Here is a 20,184-nt window from a genome sequence, read left to right as displayed (position 1 = left end):
GGAGCTCATGTTCAGCTGATTAACCACCATGACCCCCAAATCTTGTTCAGAATCAGATGAGAATGGTAAGCGGGACCACAGAAATATCGGTACCAGCTGTTGTCATGAAAGCGGGTGCGAGACTAGACAATATCAGTGATTCTGCTTCCATGAGCACGGTTAGGCCACGGGGTGCTGAGAAGGTTCTGTAACTTGGACCACCAGTGCCAAAAGCCCCAGGTCTGACGATGCTATTGCCACACAGGGGTTGGCACTGAAGTACAACTCTTGGTAATGGAGGGTGGCTCTGTCTTTTCCTTTGATGAAGTCCTGAGCAGGTCAATCTCAGAAACAGACATTGGTGTCCAGAGCACAAAGTTTCCTGACTTGGTACAGGACAGGGACTTCTGTCTCCTCTCAGAGGGCTTGGATATGGAGGTTGAACTTCCCCTCTTGTCTTTATGGGAATGTTTGTCTCTCCCATCTGCCCTGTCTTTAAACTGACTGGTGACCAGGGAGGTGGGGATGGGGGGGAGAAATGGTAGCAGAGGTTTAGGAACTGGACTGAAAAACTCAAGAGGTGGCTCCAACTTTCTTCAGACTGAGGTACAAGAGGGTCTCTCCCTAGTCGAAGGCTGTCACCAAACTGACAGATCGATCCACGAGGAATGCTTGCAGTTGGAAGTCCCCTGACGACTGTGTCTTACTGGGGAACAAACTGCAGACCCTGAACACGTTTCCCCCAGATTGTACAGACGGGTATGATGATAGTGACCAGGAAAGGGGTATGGCAGTTGACAGTTCTTTTGAAACTACAGATTTCTGTCATATTCCTCCTCCTCTTATTGCAAGATCAGGGGGAAAGGGAAAGAAGTGCTTCTGTGCAGGAACCACTCCTCACCCCAGGAAGATGGCAAGGTGTCCTAAATCTTAAGGACTAATGCCCAAATATTTATCCTAATGACAATTTAAGTATGGAGAGAAGAAGAAGTTAGTACATACAGTGAAGCGCTGTGCCAGTCCAGGAGAGTCAAGAAGGAACTAAGACGCAGAGCATGAGAAAACTGGGGGTGCATGTATGGACCAGACACTCACTCAGGAAAAATCCTCCAGTTCTGAGCCCATAGAAAGCATGTGCAATACATGAAGTACACCACACAGAGAAACAAGCACTTAAAGAAAAACTTCAATTTATGAAGGACATTTTTGGATCTCCACATTCCTGACAAAGTCCCAAAACTCACTCAGTTTCCCTCATTTTAAATCTTCCTGCTTACCAGTACTCAGCAATAGCCTTACTTTTGAACCAGATATGCTGCTCAATTAGCTCTTGACTGACATGCACAAGTGAAATTGATGAGGTATGAATTTTTATTCTTGCTTTGATTCTTTAATTTTACACTCCTTGCATAATTCCATGGATTTATGCTTCATTGTATTTGTTGGAAATTATGGCACTGTGAAGCTTACATGAACCACATGCTTCAGGTATTCCTAAACCTCCAATAGCTAGATGTTAGAACGGGATGATAGATCATTCAAAATTGCCCTGTTCTTTCCCTTCCCTCTGAAGCATCTGGCACTAGCCACTGTCAAAAGAAAGGATACTGCTCTAGATGGACCATTGATCTGACTAAGTGTGGCCTCTCTTTTGATACTTTCAGTGACTGATCACTATTTTCTTGTATAGTTACATATACAGGCAGGCTGAACGTCTGCAACTGTGTTTAGTAACTGGTATGATCTTCATGGTCAAAAATAAAGTTCAGAATCTCTTTCCTTGAAGTGTATTTGGGTGGCTGACTGGTTGTGTGTGGTGTTTGTATAATTATTTCATTAGAGGGAGTACTTACCATTAAAGCCCAAATGCCATTCACTCGCAAAGCAAGATTTTCACTCTGGGTTAAACTACATAGAAGTTCTATAGCTCCTGATTCTAAAATAGGCTGCAATGAAAAGAAAAACAGATAGCTTTAGAACACTGTGTGAGAATTTACTGGACTTACATATACATCAATGATCTATAAACATGGTAGCACACTATGTTTATCTCAAGGTGGACCTTGGTTACATTGAGGAAATGCAGACACAACTATAATGAAATGTGTAGACACACACTCTTTCCGGATTGTCTCAGACTGCTAGCAGGGTAGCCCCTTTCATAAAAGGCCACCTTCATTGAACAATGGATTTTGCTCCCTTGAGCAGACGTGTAAAACAGATTTTACTGTCTTTAACTGCATTTAAACAGGCTGTATTTGCTCTTCACATTCACTAATGAAGACACACTGAGATGTAATGACTTCAACACACGTACAAATAGAACAACAATAAAGCAAAAAAGACTAACTCTTAAAGACTTCTGGTGACAACCTGAGTAAAACTCAAATCACTTGTGAAATTATCAGACCCTGAGGTTAGGTGACAAATACAAACAGATGAATTTTGAAAGCCCTAAACCATTAAATGAAACAGAACCAGACATAGGATGATAAAAGCTTGAGACCGTGAATCCACAAGAGTCAGGAAACTCTGAGTGAACGTTGCCAATGGGACAACAGGCCACATTCTGCCCTCAGTTACACCTATGTAATCCGCAGTAACATCATCAAAGTCAGCGGAATTACTCCAGATGAGAGGACATTTGTCCTATGCACAAGGTCTGCAAAAGTGCTCTGCACCACTTACATCTCACATGAGGCCTCAAAATAGGTGAGGGCTCCCTGCACAGGGGTGAACTTCACTGAATTTACATGTGAAATGTGTATACGTGAAAACACAATTTGGCCCTTAATTCTGTTTGCTCTCATGTGTGCTTTATAACAGGGTCTTTTATTACAGGTTGCCAGAACACTGCTGTGGCATGATTTGGCAAACGTTAATTTACAAATATGGATTAACCATTACAAATTTAAAAATGAAACACCTTGGGTGACATGGTTTATTCTGAAATTGTGGAATAAACAATAAAATGCCATATATCTTTGCAAACACTTAACTGTAAATGTTATCGCCTGATTGAGATTAAATGTATATTAGCTTTTTTCTAATAATCACTGTTCCCAGTGGTATTAATACTTGTCTCAATGTTGAACAAGTATTATAACAGAGTGAGAAAAGTGTGCTGACACTCCTTGGCAACTAAAATACAAATCTGTATTAAGATAACAAATACCAGAGCTGCCAATCTGTTGATCTGGGCAAAATGCTGATGGAAATCAGGCAGGAGCTAGAGCTGGGATTCCCAACATCTCCTTGATCTCTGCAGATTTCACTTGCAGAGATCAGGGAGAGCCTCTGGCCTTTATGTAATAAAAGATTTTAGTTATAACCTTATTATTTATTCAGTCCCTCATTGTCATACCCAGCATCACTCAGGGTATGTCTACATTACCACCCTAGTTCGAACTAGGGTGGTAGTGTAGACATAGTTCTCATTGAGAACTATCTGCCTCTCTTTAGGCCTCCGCTATTCCTGCCTTTTGTCTCCATTTCCTCCCCAACCTTCTCTTTTTCCCTTTTTCTGTGTCTCTCTTATGTTCTTCCCTCTGCATTTCCTTCCTTGCAGGTACACCAACCTGCGTTGTAGCTGCTAAAATTACCAGCAATTAACTAGATCATGTTTCTAGGGTTTGTTTTTTTTAAGAGACTAGTGCTTATGAAAATTCTTTGTTTGACAGCCCCAGAGACTGAAGTTATCTGATTAATCTCTAGAGAAAATACAGCCCAGGCAGCAAGGCAGATTTTCAAATGAAAAAAAAAAAATGTATAAAATCTTATTAAAGGAAGAGTCTATCTGTAAAGTTAAGTCTCATACAGACTATGCACATCTAACTACATTTCATAGAACCACTTATTCTGTCATATCACTGCACAATTAACAGGGTATTTTTAATTGACAGCCTATCGATGATAAAATTCCACCACCCTAACATTACAACTATAATCACCTGATAGTGATTTAAAAACTTCTTTAGTTACTCAAAAGTCATTGCTGTAACACAGAGTACTACTAAACAGCATGAAGAGGAAATAGGGGACTACCAACCTCTTTGCTTGGAGAGAATTCAAGGAGAAGGTTGCATAGTGTGGAAGATGCTACCACCAGGACTTCATCTGGAGCATTCTGTAAAACCTGAGGGCACAAGGAGGAGAGTGGGAAGCGCCATTAACTGTTATGAAGGAGACTAAAATCACATTTAAACAAAGTTCAAGTTTTGCTTAGCAAGAGCCAGACGTGTTGCAGTGACCTCATACTGCAACAAAGGGTTATGCTGAGATTTGGGAATTCACTTCCATGTCACGCTGAAGTAGGGCAGTTTTTGAACAAAGACCTTCGGGCATTGTGATCTGCATGGCACTAGTGCCTATGCGAAGGTAGGATAGAGGAGCTATTAGTCTCCCCCACCCACACACTCGTGTCCTTTTCTTCCATAGTCTGTGATTGATTTGCTCCACAGAGGAACAGCTTTTTAAAATAGTCACATTTTTCCTTTTCAGTGGACTGCTGTGCTGGCTCACCAAAGAGGAGCAATCTACTCTCCCCTTATGAATGGAACATCTCTTCAATGTGCTAAGCAGTCCAGGTGAGAATGAGTCTTAAGAGAAGTCTGTTCTCCTCTGGGGTAGTGGCAACTCCCACAAGAGGCTTTGTGCAAACTGCAACTATTTACCTCATATCCTCACATGTACTCTGAGCTCCTGAGGATGGGGAAAGACTCTGGTTCCTTCAATATGAGGAAGTCCTGCGAGAGAAACCTGAAGGGTACTTGAGGGCATTTGCAGCCTGACATTGGAGCCTGGGTTGGTGCCAGGGTCTGGAACAGGGATGGGTACCAGGTTGGAAATGCTGTACATTGTACTGGAGAGCTGACTGGATAGGATCTCTCAGCTCAGAGTGCTGCTGTCATTAAGACGACAGTACCAGAACATGTGTAGGAGCCGTTGGTGCATCTCAGTGCCAAGAGGTGTCCTATGGTACTGAGGTAGATGCTTCTAAGCAATGCCTAATGGAAAGCTTTTCTGATCAAGGCTTTTCAGAGTGTACCAATGCCTTACTATTTCAGTAAGAGACTCAGCTGTACCCTTTGCCAGACACAAGGTCTCCTGGGAGTCAGATTTATGGGATGATCTACCCTTTAGATTCCTTGGAATGGGAAAGAGGCTTATTTTCTTCAATATTTTAATCTCTGGAGCTGCTGCTCAAACTCTCCTCTACGAACGTGAGACTTGGATGATCTACAGAAAACACCTGAAAAAACTGGAACATCAGCACCAGCACTTTCTTTGGAAGAGCCTCAAGAGAAAGAAGGAGGATCATTGCACTAACGTGTGTCCTCTCAGAGGCCAACATCTTTAGTGTGTTGAAGCAATTATCCTGCATGAGCTGGGAGATGAGGAGAAGCAAGGCACTGTGTGTGCATATCTACTGTACGCTTACCAAAACAACTTCCGTATGCTCAAAGGAGAAAGGAAATGAGAGGCCAAAAGAAACATCTGAAAGACATCAAGATCAACATCAAGAGATGCGGCATTGACCACGTATTGCAAGACAGTAGCCCAAAACAGGGATAGCTGACAAAGACTTGTCAGAGGGGAACATCCAATTTTGAGGGAAAAATCACCTTGCCCAGTCACAGAAAAAAGAGACAGACAAATATCACGCAGCAGTTGTGGCCCAACCATGACTTCCCATGCCACCTCCAATGTCTGTCAAAGAGCTCCTGGCTCACAGATTGGAGTCCTCAGTCATCAGATGATCCATAAAAAATAAGCCCCTATGAAAGGGCTCATCTTCAGACTCAAGAGATTGCCAATGATATATCTTGTGAGAGTTTCTGGCTCCTCTTAATTCTGGTGCTACTTCCAGGACCCCTGAAGACACGTTGAAGCTCAGGTTGTCAAGTATCAGGGGGGTAGCCGTGTTAAGTCTGAATCTGCAAAAGCAATGAGGAGTCCCATGGCACCTTATAAACTAACAGATTTATTGGAGCATAAACTTTAGTGGGCAAAGACCCACTTCGTCAGATGCATCTAATGAAATGGGTCTTTGCCCACTAAAGCTTATACTCCAATAAATCTGTTAGTCTATAAGGTGCCACAGGACTTCTCGTCAGGTTGTCAACACACTTGCCTGGCTTATACCATGAGACAGGAGAGTTTATACCCTTTACAGATTTTCATTCCGTTTAACCTAGTTGTGAATCTTGTTAAACTCAGGATTTGTAATGAATTGCACAGGAATTAACAGGACATTATTTTTCCTTTTATCATTTTAAAATCTGCTGCCTTTTAACCTCATTGAATGCCCCCCACCCTTGTTCTAGTCATATGAAAAAGCACAAACAGAAATTTTTACTGACCTTTTTTACATTATTCATTGTTTTATATACCCCACCATGTCATCACTAATTCATTAATCTTCTAAGCTATATGGCCCTCATCGTCCTATGTCTTTTCATTTTTGTTGAGCTTCTCTGTACCTTTCCTATTTCTGCTGTATAAGATTTGAGGGCAGAACTCAATACACAGTCTAGGTACAATTATAACCCAGATTTACACAACATTATAACATTTTCATTGTTATTATTTATTAATACCATTTCACAGGTGCCTACAAGTGCTAGTCAGGGGGCAAGGACCCATTTGTGCATAGCACTGTACTCTCTTTTTCTTCAGGTAATGTAATATTTTACACTTGAATCTCCATACTCCGGGTGTCCCTAATCCAGCTGGGGAAACAGCAGCACAGCAACCCGTTTCTCTAGAGGCTTTACCTCACCTCTCCCAGAGCAGGAGGGGGCAATGCCTGGGAGCAGCAGGGAAAAAGGAAGCGTGTGAGCTCTGGAAGCGGGGAGCCAGGCAAGTACCCTCTCATCGCCCTCACACCCTGACCCAGCAAATTCTTTAATCCGGAATACCATTTACCCAGTTTCCCAGGGTTGCCAGAATAGAGAGGTTCAAGTGTATTTGCTTTTTTGACGAAAGCTGTGCAACTGAACAGGTTTTCATGGAGGTGCCAGCTATTCAGTGGAACACCACTGGCTCCTATGCAATAAGCTTAACCACCATGCATCCTGGAGAACAAACAGGGAACAGCAGATACTTTTCTTCTGTGCAAATCGCAGGAACAAAGCCTCTTAGCCTTGCACATTCCTTCTGGTTGGTTTGCCCATTCTGTCCTGCAGAGGCTGCCATTTCCCCAGAGACAGCTTCTTCTGTCCTCTCTCAGTGCGGATGACAATGCAAACCATGCTTGTTTCCTTCTAGTTTCCATTTAAGCAGCCTGATTTTAAAATTATAAGCCATGCTTCCTCTCTCCTCCATGCGGATGGTGATTCTGGGGCTGAGTTACCCCTCAGGCAGCAATGTATGACACTCAAGAGGAACACGGATTTTACATTAGACTGAAGAGCAATGCTCTTCCCACCATCATGGTCCCTGCCTCTTCCAGCATCCCACTCTCGGTGGAGTGTAGGATTAATATCCCCTCCCTTTGGCTGCAGCCTGACTTGAGGTTGCTGTGACAGGCTGAGCAAGGGAGCAGAGGGGAACCCTTTCTATGTTGCTGAGTAAGGGCGAGGGGCAATCTGGCTTTCAGTCCCTGTTTTATTTTGTAATATATTGTATTACATTTCAAAAAAGAAAATGCAGGCCACAACGCTGTTTGTGTTACTGGACTTTTGCTGATTTGCAAGCCTCTAGAGAAGATCACCCATAACAAATGTCAAGGTGATTCTATTTTCTGTCTCACCTTCATTAAGGGTTTCCATACTGCATGATCCTGGAAACTTGTCCGTAGCTGCTGCACTGACCGGGACAAACTGTGCAAACATCTACAAAGAAAAATAAAATGAGTTGCGAAATATTTACTTTGTTTCTCGCCATAAAAATACAGCCAGGAATTTGATGATAATTAATACAAACACTAAGAAATATTTTATTACTGTCTCTGATGAATTTTCGGAAACTAGAAACCACTTTAAGTTTTAGTCTACAATTTCTAGCAAATCGAGGACCAAAAAGAGAGCAGAGATAAACATACTGAAAATTATTTTAGTTTAGAAAAGGAAAGCACATACCTGACTGCAGATAGCCGCACCTTGATACTAGACTCAGACAAGCCATTCACAATTCGGTCCATCATGTTTTCAGTCTCAATGATCTGGAGAAAAAATGTTAACCATGCATAAACAACATGAGGTGGACAACTTTTATATTGTAACTGCTATGGTTTATTGTAGTTTATCTATGACATTCTAAGTATTGCATATGAAAAGATAATTTACTCTAGAAACAATCACCACTCCTATTTTGCCTTAAGGAACCACTGAACTCATCAATTAAACATCATAATCTACTCTCTTTGCCTGACTCATTATCCTCTGATGCTTTGTAAAGCCACTGATGGAAAAATGGGGAGGTTCTATAAGGCTGTGCTGGCTGTGTACAGTACAGCTTGTGTTTCAGTACGGTGTGCAAATACCCAAGGAACAAAGCATGTTGCTCTCGAATCTTTGAGGATGTGGAGGAAATCATCAATTTTCTGTTGGAAAGATTGAATTCATCGAAAGGGAAATCTTCAATGATGTTTTGTACTTCTCTGGGAAACCAGAGGAATGGAGTCATGATTCCCTCCTCATGACAATGCAAATGGCCACTTAGAATAATGAGGTAACTGCCAGATCTACTACAGATTGGAGCAAGGTCTTCACTACCAGCTTCCTCTTCTCCATTCTTGAAAGTGGGCCCAGCATTGTTGGTAGCTGAAGTGCACCTGCTGCTGTGGATAAATCTCTAACATTTCCATATAACCATGTATTAAGAGATTTTATATATACAGATCTTGTTCTTTTAGATATATCTTTATGTTAAGCTTTCTTATAGAATCCTTGTATTAAGAGAAACCTTGTATCCAATCTTTTCCATAGAAACTTTGTATCAAGCGCTTTGGCTGCATCTATACTGGCATGCTTTTGCACAAAATCTTGCCACTTGTCTACACTGGCCGCGAGTATTTGCACAAGAACACTTACTTTGTAATGTACAAAATCAGTGGTTCTTGCGCAAAAACTCCGATGCTTCCGCTCAGGGATAAGCCCTCTTGCGCAAGTATTCTTGCACAAGAGGGCCAGTGTAGACAGCCACGTTAATTTCTTGTGCAAGAAAGCCCGATGGCTAAAATGGCCATCAGAGCTTTCTTGCGCAAGAGAGCGTGCATCTACACTGGCACGGATGCTTTTGCGCAAAAGCAAATCTTTTGCGCAAAGGCACATGCCAGTATAGACGCTCTCTTGCGCAACTACTTTTAACGCAAAATCATGCCAGTCTAGACGCAGCCATAGTTAAAGTAAAGAAAAATGTCTTTTGCTAGGAGTAGAATAGATCTCTCCTCTTTCCTTGATTGCCCTGTTGAAATGAATGAGGTGTGAATGCAGACTGAAAGGTGAGCACCTCCAGCAGCAGTTGCAAGGGTGGAGAGGGGCTGGGAGCCAGATCCAAGACAATACCTGTGAAGTGAACTCATTGAAAAGAAGACTGGACATACAGGTGCCTTGGGAGTCGAGCAGCAAGTGCCTGCCCTTGGAAGAACTCTCTTTGAAGCAGCATTAGGAAAGGCAAGGTGATGATTAATTGGCTGCATCAGAATGATAAATATGAGGCATCTTACAGAGGGACCCCGGGTTTTCGTCTTGTCAACATCAATCCGGATCAGCAGAAGCCCGGCTCCACCCCTCCCACATCTAACTTACCTGGCCAGTGCAGTTAGGGGGAGCAACTATTGGTAACAACAAGGAGTGTGCTTGTGCATGTGTGTGTGAATGCATGAGTGTAACGTGTCATATGCATATGATAAAGTATTGATTGATCTATGTACGTTCAATCAATGTGGCGTGTTGCCTTATCCCCCTGAAAAAGATTCCGGGTGCTTCTTTTAAGCACAACACTGTGAGGAGAAGTTTCAACTTAAGCTCCCACTTCTTACAAGATGTCATCTTTAACTGTTGGCAGATGCTGCACTTCTGCACAACGTGTCTCTCTCCAACTCACTGGATGCAACCAAAGTGTCTGTCCATTATTAATAGAAATGAATAAGTGTCTGTCCATTATTGGGATTGCCTCCTTGCAGGAGAGGCATCTCGAAGTCAGGGGAACTGGCCATGCCAATGTAGGGGAGATATCCCCAACAAAATGCAGCATACAGTGAAAGAAAAAGTCTTCTTTATTAACCCAAAATCAGAAACTCTAAACTACTAAAAAAGACACGGAAACTAAGAATGGCTACTACTTACACTAAATACTATCCAAGTCAAGAATGACAAGACTACTGCTTGCTCCATTCAAGGTCAAAGGAGGCTGAGAAGAAACTGGGAGAGGGTTTGCTCATGTAGCTCTAGACAACCTCGAGGCAGACCATGAAGGAGGGAGATTGCATGTGAACCCTGCTATCAAAATTCTCCGATTAGAAGTGCATGGGTACGAACACCTAGAGTAGCACACCCATAGGGACATTGCTTAAAGAAGAATGTAGGGATATGCTTTACATCAAAACAATTTTTAGAGATTTTAAATTTCAGCTGATCACTTACCATAAACCCATCACTTGAAGCTCTATATACACAATATTTGCATATTAGCAAAATTTAAAAATATAATCAGGCCATATCCTGAAGGACACACGCACAATATGAGATGTGAATTTCTTTATGACATTAGAAAGGAGGTATTTCTGCAAATAAGCTTTTATAGTATTGTTGATTGTGTTTGTTGCTTCACAGTGTAAAATCAAACTTATCTGGAACTCACGCCAAAGAAATGCACTGTAATGTTAATTTAACACATTGTCAATCCAACATGTCAAAACCAAACTTGAATGCTACACATTCTTCACTTATGCTGTTAGTCTCTCTACTTTATCTCATTCAGTCAGTAATAAGGCAATTCTACCATGACTTTCAGGTTGATGTCACTCCTTGCCTAATGGCTGCCAACATCAAAGGATGACCCTCACGCAGACTCACCTTCTTCCGGATGTCTTCATCGTTTGCTCCAAGTGAAGCATACAGCTTGAATGCAGCCTGGCGCAGTTCGTGAGCATGCTTTAAGTCATGGTCAAGCTATTGAAAAAAATAATCCAAGTCAGATATCATATGAGCTAGAATTCAGACCTGCAAATGGGATTTTCTTAATTGTTACAGTTTAGTTCCTGTTGACTCGGGTTTTGATTGCATTACACACCAGACAGGCAGGGATCACCACAAACTACAGATCAACTCTAAATATGTGCTTATGTCCCACTGAAATCAGTATCTAAAGTTAAGCACACTATTAAGTGCTTTTCTGAATTGTAGCCTATACTGGTAAACAGGCAGGTAAACCAAGCAGCATACATAATGAACATCTCAAAATACAAGACGAGACCAGTTAACATTTTTTCAGACCCAACAAGACCCGCTCTCCTCCTTTATCACCAGATTGAAATGGCCTCCTTTCACATTCCCACCCCACACAGAGTTACATGTTCAGACTGGGAGAAAACAGGGATGTGGATATCCAAGGAGTTTGTGCACTGCACCTCAACCAGAAGAACAGACACCTGCAGCCATGAGTTATGCTGCATCACAATGGCCATTGTACATGCTGCTGAGTCTGCAGAATCCAGGGCCGCCTGCAAGGTCGTCTATGTGACTGTGTGGCCCTTTTGCAGCAGCACTGAAAACTCCTGCCGAGGGGTGGGGAGAAGCTCTTGGAATTTGAAGAGGACATTCCAGGAGTTAAATACATACTGACTGACGAACACCTGCTGGTTTGAGACCTGCAGCGGAAGCCTCCCAGTTGAACAGAGGTTGCACTTGAATAGGTCTAGCATTTTAGCATCACTCTCAGTGGTTAACCACATCCACCAGCGAGCTTGGCTGAGGGTGAGTACACAGGTGCTCATGCTCCCTCTGACACACAAAATAGCACCTCTCCACTCCCTTCATTATGGTGCAATTGAGGCAGGGATCTGCCAAGAACCTTGGTGATTGTCTGGATTGACTCTTCAACTACCTCCTCTGCCAGTAGATTGAGGCCCTGAGCAGGACCCAGCAGGTCCTAGAATCCATAGAGGGCAGTGACAGGGTGATACCCACCAATATTTCATCAGGGGATGACAAGAAAGATGCCACCATGGGGACCAGGTCATCTTGGTCTGTCTGTTCTCTGTCCATGTCCCTGGCCAACTGGGAGTCTAGAAGTGGAATTGTCGGTGGGGCCACCATCACGGCCTGTCCCTCCTGCCCATTAGGGTCCTGCACAGAAAGTGAGTCTGGGGCCACTGACAAGGCAGAAGTTGGTGCCCGAGTGAAAGGTGCCACTGAGGTAGCCCAAAAGGACGTTTCCTGGCCCTGGCAATAGACCTATAGGGTACAAAAGGGCCATTGAACTGGCATCTGCATTGTGGAGGCCAGGCCTGCTTTGGCACAGTTGGGTCCTCTGGGTATTAGTGCCAGTAGTAGTGCTGAGAACGGAAGTAGTACCACGAGCTCCTGGACACAAAGGACTCCAATTCCTAAGTATACTCCAATGCTGACCATGGAGGAGCTGACTCTTGATAGTGCTGAAGAATGGTACTGAGGCAAGCAGGCATGGATGCTCATGGCAACTGGCTTCCACGGTGCTGTGGTGTTGAAGAGGTCACCAGTGCTGGTGGTAGTCAATGCTGAAGTCGTGAGTGCCATGCTCGATGGGTCCCGTGTATCAATGCTGCCCATGAACATGGGTGCAGATAGAGGTGCCATCAATGCCTTCGACACCAGTGCCACCAGGGGAAGCTGCTGCACCTCAAATGGTGCCATCATCATGAGTTCAATGAGGTTCCATGTGGCCTCAAACATGTCTGGTATGGAAGGAAGACTGAAGTGCTCCTCCATTAGCACTAGCAACAGGGAGTCAATCAACACCAGACTCGACGGACCCACCCAGAGACCTGGAGTCAACAGCGCTGGGGATGAAGCACTCAGAACTGAAACACTGGGTGCAGTGAGGGCCAACTCTGGGGCCTTCCTTGATCTCTTGGAGGGGGATCGGCTGCTGTCTGTCCTCTTCTTCTTGTGCGACACCAGGGAACAAGACCAGTGCTGGAAGGATGACATCTTCTGCACAGAGAAATGGTGTGGATGCCACTCTTTAGGGCGCACCGAGACTGGCATGCTGCACACCAATGACATCAGACTAGCTGGCTGAAGCCTAAATGCTGACTCCATGAGGATCAGATTAAGCTGCTGGTGCCTTTCCTTTTTGGTTTAAGGCTTAAACCTTCTGCAGATACTGTACTTATCTGGCAGGTGACCCTCTTCAAGACATTTCAAGTCGACTTTCACAGACTGCTTGAAATCCTGGGGCCACTATATGCCCCAGGAGCACAAACAATGGGGGGGGGGGGGGGGGAGAACCTTAAACTAACTACTCTAAGTAACTCAAAGAAACAACTAATCTGCACAACAAAAGCAACAAAAAAATTGCTATGCTAGGGACTAACTACTTGCAAAGCAAGAAGCGTCAATAATCCTCAGTGGCAGAAAGAAAGAACTGAACTGAAGTGGGAGTTGGGTTGGCAGGGGTATATATAATACACCATGAGGCGTCTCCACTGGGGGCGCCAACGCCGACCTGACAGGTACCACTAGGGAATAGTCTTCCGCCGATCATGCACACGGTGCACATGCAAACACAGAATGCACGTGAGCAATCACTCAAAGAAGAACAATCATTCTTTGTACTTATGTGGTTGTTTTTCAACTGTGACCCTCTGAGCATTTGGTAAATCTGGGTAAGCATGAGCAGCTCCAAACAGTAAGAGTTTGAGGATGGAATCTGCTAACGATGCTCCCCTGGGCTATTCCAGGGCCAAATGGGATTCGAAGGCCTTTCTCTCTCTCAAGTACATTCCAAATCCATGGAAGAAGGGGAGGAACAAGGCCAAGAAAACTTTTCCTGCCTGGGATGACCATTCCTTCCTTTTGTTCTCCTTTCCACCAGTGAAAGGGCATTAGAGTTAGAGAAAGTAGGCAAGACAGGGAGACCGAGTCTGCAGTTCCATGCTTCCATTGCAAAGGAGGCTAAAGAGCGGTCTAAAAGGTTGTGGGGTAGGTGCTTGAGCAGAATGCTTAGCATGGGCGGCTGGTGAAGGCAGGGCTGGAGGAGGCAGGCCCTCAGTCCTACCCCTTGTGCTAGACCCTGCCCTGCCCCTCCCCCAGAAGGCGGGTCCCCCTTCAACCATGGGAAGGGGAAGGGAGAGGGCATGCGCTCGCCACAGCCTCCCCAGCAGTGTGGAGGAAGGCACACCATGCTGTGCAGCCTGGCCGAGCCCAGCCCAGCCTCCGGGGAGGGAGGAGGCAGGGTGTGCTGCTCCATGCAGCATGGCCCCAGCCTCCCAGGTCCTGGAGCACGGGGGAAGGAGGAAGGCGTGCCACACTTCCCAGCCTCTCCAGCAGCAGGAGGTCGGGTGCTTGGGGCAGCAACACTCCTACAGAAGGCGGTCTGAGGGAGGAGTGTGGGCAGGGCTATAACTGGTGGTTTGGGAAGGCAGAGACTTCCCCCCGTCTTATGTACCTGATGCCCATGATGCTTGGCTGGCAGGTCTTTTGCCTACTCACTGCTCCTACAGTGTATCTGCCGGGAATGTTCCTCATTAGCGTGGAAGGAGGGATTGTAATACAATAAAAGAAAGGTCTTGTGCCCGAATAGCCAAAAACATTATGGGACTGCTCCAACTCCCACTGATTTCATGAAGTATGGGATCAGACACTAATACAGCAGTGCAAGAACGGGAACACAATTTTAATGAAATTGTGAGTACTTAAGACATTCGTTGGCAGTTTGAAAATCTTTTCCATATACTCTGGGAAGTTCTGAACTGACTGAGAAAAACATATACCCTTTTGATATCAGTGATTGCACTGACTGAGCTGGGATACTTGAAGTAGTCAGAAAGCATTGCAATAAGATGGTCGGTAATACTGGCGATTCTCTGAAGCTCAACATCTGTTTCAATCAGATAGGCAAGTGTTTCGGCTCCTTCTACTCGCTCCTCCAGCAATCTCTCCTTATTACACATCCGAACCAAAGTTGGCAGTGTCTGGAGGGTACAAAATTCATCTTTAGTTTCAGAGAAGGTAATTGTGTACGTCTTTTTAGAACAATACTCCTCACCAAAGTTTCTTTTAAAAAAAGATTTAAAAGCTTGTGGGGATACGTATAGAAATTAAGTTTAACTTATTCATTTACAGGCACTTAGCACTCATTACTGCAGTATAGGGTTCTTTCCTGTCACCATTTTTGGTCATAATCCTCTGGGCAAACTTCATGTCCAGAAGGGACCCACAATCAAAATGTTCTATATGGAAACTCAAATGTCCACTTGATAGAACTTACCATCACCATTGTGAAAAAGACTTCTAAGTACCAAGATATAAATGATCACATCAAATATCCTATTTTGAATCTAACATTTTCCAATTCAGTACTGCCACATGAAGCAGTAAATGCGGGTTCAAGTTACAACGTCCTCGACTTGCAACACTTTCTCAGGAACAGATCGCATCACAAGTTGGGGACTGCCTGTACTGTACGGTGGATTCCTGGTACTCTTGAGGCTTGTAGACAATAACTATCCCCTCATGTGAGGGAACAGACTAACATCACACACACAAGCTCCTCTGACCAAGGACAACGACATCTTCTATGAAAAGACTTCAAAGCTGCGACCTGAAGTTTTTGGAACAAGATCAAGTTTCACTGACAACTCTAATGAAAGTCGGTTTGACTCTGATTGCTAAGGCCTTATCCATAGCTTGAGTTTTCCCCTACTCCCGGCTAGGGGCAAGAAGGTCCCACGTGCCAAAAAGGTACTGCAAGCACAGCTCAATTGCATCTCTAGATTGTATATTTCTTAAATCTGAATGGTCTGCCATCATCTGGGATGGTAAATACAGAAATCTCACTAGACAGACAGCTCTTAAACCTACCAAATTCTACAGATATTCTAAAAATTGATAGGCTAAAAAGGAAATGCACAGGTTCTCTTCACTGGCATAAATAAGGAAGTGAGGAATGCCTAAGAGAGCACAGTTTGTATCCTCTCAGCTCTAGAATGTTCAGAATGCTAACTGATACACGATTGTTCTAGTTTTCAGTGCTAGCCATGATTCTGTAACTAACTAGAAAGTAGTGTAATTCCTACTCTCCAAAGACAATTTTCTGACAGAAGACTCGTTTTACCAATCATGCCTAATACACCATGGTAACAGTCTCAAAAATTTCACCTGCCAGGCACCATATGAGAAATGAACACAAGATGTTCACACAGATCCTTCAGAAAAATATGTTCTGAAACTATTCTAAGCAGATATGCTATTTCAGATCTAAAAAATAAACACTGAAGCAAGCATTGAGTACCTTCTGTTGAGAACGGTCTCTGAAAACAATAAATCATTAATGTTTCACTTACACACAGAGGGCAGCCTGATGAAGTGGTTTTGCATGTTCTTTCCAAATGATTGTCCAATACTGGCAGTGCAATTTTTAATTTTTGCATTTTTTTAACTTGACAAACATAAAATGGATGTTTGTCAAACTTTTTTCCTGTGGCTTCAGACTTACTATAGCTAGCTTAATAAGCAGAGTTAAAATATGATAACTATTAAATATTTATAAAGAACATATTGCTACATAAAGAAATTTTCAAAGGCATAAATGAGAGGTAAGTACCTAATTTTCAAGTGAGTTAGATAACTAACTGCATTTTGTGCCTTTGAAACTCTTCCTCTTAGAATCAATAATGATTTTTGTAACACTTTTTGACAGCTATACACAGATAAAATAGTGACAAACAGAGTTTAAGAAAATTGTGGTTTAACTGCTGCTTAAATTTCAATTATGTAATCAGCTTACCTTTAAAATAATGCAGTTATCATCTGTCCGGATTGCTCCTGCTCTGCACATGTAAGTAAGGCTGTAACAAGACAGCAGAAAACAAACTCACTGCCAGCTTTTATAAACTTTACAAAGTTTTTAGAAAAAGAATGGCTGTGCCAGTGGAAACTTAACTTTGTTATAATAGCCATTCTAACAAATGCAATTTTAATGGGCTCAGATACTGTTCCATATAATCCTTGATTATTGTACTTTTTTTTCTATGTGCAGCTTTAAAAATTAGTTGTCAAACCCTGAAATACTAGCAATGGTAAGACCGGTTTGGTTTTGCTCTTGGTTACACCACCTTAAGTTTGTAATTTTACAAAAGTCCATGTGAACAGAATTGGGACCCATGTTGAAAATAACATAAAATACAATTCACTAGAGAACCAGGTAATTGCCTTGATTCAGGAAATATTCCTATTAGGACTTAAATCCATCCCTGTTCATGACAGCAGGTAAACATTTGCTATGTGTTTTCTTGACTTGGGATACAGGTGCATAAGATGGCAGAGTACATGCTGAATTTCCTAACTTTTGTACATTTAAATGGTGAGTCCTATCACTGCAGCAAAGCAACATTTTGTAGTTCACCTCCTTTAGAATAAAAAAAGCTGCAAGCAAACTAACTTGTTGGTGTTCCATAATCAGCTGAACATCATGGTTCCTGAACAAAGTATGCTCCCTTCCAGATACTGGGTGGTTACTGAACACTCAATGTTCTATGAAAAGTACTCCCTGAAACTGTGGCACGGGGGAAGGAGTACAGGAGAGACTTGCTGCTGGGTTAAGTAAACAATGGCTAGATGGAGGGCAAGGAAGCAGAGACACTCATCAGGTTTCAGAACAAATTTTGGGGGCCAGCTCTGAGCTCCAGAAAGGGCAGGCATCAGCCAGAATGGGCGTGGCTGGGCAGCCAGAAGGGCTCTGGGCCCCACTGCAATAGCAGTAACCGGGAGCAAACCGGCCCCTGGGGCAGCTCCCCCTTTGCCTCCATGTTGGCAGGCCTGATGGAGGGTGACAAAAAAGGTACAAAGACTGGCGAGTTGATGGAAATTGTTATAGTCTTGTTAAAGATGAATCAGAGGTACTCAAAGGCCAGAGGTAGTTTACAGGGTTTACAGCACTGCAGGGAAAGTCAGACCTGAATGACACATCAACGTATTTTCCTAGGCAGGAGGGAGGTGGTGCTCTCAGGCTTTTTGGAGGATCACCTGGTGTGCCAAAAAAAATAGTGCAGTGAGGGCTACTATGTCTTCACCTACATTTCCAATGACACTGGAAGGGGCTCTCAAATGTCAAATTCCTGCTCTGTCGAGACAGTTATTTAACTAAGTTTAAGAACTTTGACAAAACTAGAACAAAGACAAATTACTCAGTGGGTTGAAGTTAAAAAGGCTATTAAAGTCCGTGTTAACTACTCATCAGGAGTACTGTAAGCAAAGATAGTGGTTCGGAAGTCAGATGTCTAAGCACTTACTATCATGGTATCTGGCACTACATACATACACACAATTAAAAAACAAATTACTTCTACAAAGGTAACAGATTTGATCCTGCCCTAAGCCACCCATCATCAAATGAAATGCCACACCAAAAACCAGCAACAAAGAAAAAGATAAATAAAAGAGATCACGTGAACATTTAAATGTGAGCCGATGGGATCTGTCAGCAGAAGTGAGCCCCACTTCAGTGACATTCCACTGAGACTGACATTACCATCCTCACAAAACCAAGAAAGTACTACGTGTATTTGTAATTTCTGCAACTGCTTAGGAGACAACCTGTCTCTCAAACAGCTGTGTCTTTGGACTAGTTGGAACTTGCCTACACAAGAAAGGTGCACCATTTTCACTTAAATCAGTTTTATACAAGTTTTAGTTAAATTAATGAAAAACTCTTGTATGGACATACTTATTTTGGTTTAAGAGAGGCTAATTTTCAGTTTAGTTGGAAGCAATTTCTAATCAATTTAGAGACCTGCCTACATGGGAGAGTTGCAACAGCTTAACTTACAATGTGATTTTTAAAACATCTAACTTAGTGCGAATTGCTGTACAGACATATTTGTTTCAGTTTACACCAGCCTTGCTAGTCAGGAGTTTGCACTGTTTTTCTAAACTGATGGAAGCTCCGGTACAAACCAGGCATTAATGAAATCAACCAAGCATTAATTAAATCAAAATAAACTTGATTTATTCCAAAGAGAGTGTCTATGTGCCTTTGGCATTGGTTTAACTAAATCAATTTTAAAAGACAGTAAGTTAAACTGGTGTAACTCTCATATGCAGACAAAACATAACAGCTTTATGGAAAATCATCACTATCTTTAATTACACCTGGATGAAAAAAGCTGGCAGGCAATGCAGAACCCAGCCGTGAAGTACTCATCAGCCTATTGCCCCAGCAAGAGAGGCAGTATGAGTTTACCAAAGATACAAAAAGATTTTCCAAGGGCCAACCTCCAGAAGTTACTTTATCATATAATCGTAGGATTGGAAGAACCTCAAGAGGTTCATCTAGTCCAGCGCCCTGCACTCATAGGAGGACTAAGCATTCCTGCCCACTCTGAGCATAAGGCAACCAGCCCACTTTTGTACTGGTCCTAGTCTTGGCCAACTATTTGGAAAGCAAGAAAATGGCCAAGTCCAGATTTGATGAATGAGATTCAGATCTATCATTTTTACATGGAGGAAAGTGTGAGTCGTAACAGCTCACAATCTCCTCTTAAATAAACAATGAACAGAAGGGGAAGACAGAAAGGATTCCTTTGTGATTCTCCACGTAAGACCCTTCTACTACTCTTGGCACTAGGAGTGCAATTCCCAGCGCACACAAACATACTCTTGCTAGCTTTCTTTGAGCTGGTGTGCCAAAAATAGCAGTGGAAGCAGAGTGGCCCAAGCAATGACAGGTGACAGCACAGGCTAGCCGCCTCAAGTACAAACCCACATGGGTACATGTTATGGGGATCTTCCCTGTCCTGTCACTTGCCACTTCTCATGCCATGCTATCCCAGCTAACCCTTGCCTGAGGAAGGTCAACTAAGGAGATCTGTACAGGGTTTTTTGCCATGAACAGGCATAAAATGGTCAGGCAGGGAGCCAGGAAGTAGAGGCATCCAAATGCTGAGAGAGGTGAACCAGCATTACTTTCTTAATGATTTTCCCCCAAAATGGAAGGCTATAGACCACATAATTGGTAAAGTTGTTAAGATGACAACTTGTAAAATTACAGCATATATAA

General features: G+C 43.1%; 1 protein-coding gene across 5 annotated transcripts in view; it reads right to left on the bottom strand.

Annotated features, from left to right (window-relative positions):
• Nucleotides 1-20,184, bottom strand: part of ARMC8 (armadillo repeat containing 8) — a 114,051-nt gene that overhangs the window by 29,373 nt on the left and 64,494 nt on the right. For all 5 annotated transcript variants that reach the window (XM_075937366.2, XM_075937364.2, XM_075937363.2 and 2 more), the window contains 7 exons: nt 16,915-16,975; nt 14,900-15,100; nt 11,001-11,096; nt 8,061-8,143; nt 7,733-7,814; nt 4,028-4,114; nt 1,833-1,925 (listed from right to left, as the gene is read on the bottom strand). In XM_075937366.2, coding sequence (XP_075793481.1) covers nt 1,833-1,925; nt 4,028-4,114; nt 7,733-7,814; nt 8,061-8,143; nt 11,001-11,096; nt 14,900-15,100; nt 16,915-16,975 — 703 coding nt within the window. The remainder of the gene's footprint in view (nt 1-1,832; nt 1,926-4,027; nt 4,115-7,732; nt 7,815-8,060; nt 8,144-11,000; nt 11,097-14,899; nt 15,101-16,914; nt 16,976-20,184) is intronic.

Source organism: Pelodiscus sinensis, chromosome 10 (assembly GCF_052426305.1).
Source record: "Pelodiscus sinensis isolate ZL-2025 chromosome 10, ASM5242630v1, whole genome shotgun sequence".
NCBI classification, from domain to species: domain Eukaryota; kingdom Metazoa; phylum Chordata; order Testudines; family Trionychidae; genus Pelodiscus; species Pelodiscus sinensis.
Note: the sequence above shows the minus strand (reverse complement) of the source record. Positions and strands in the feature narration are given on the sequence as shown.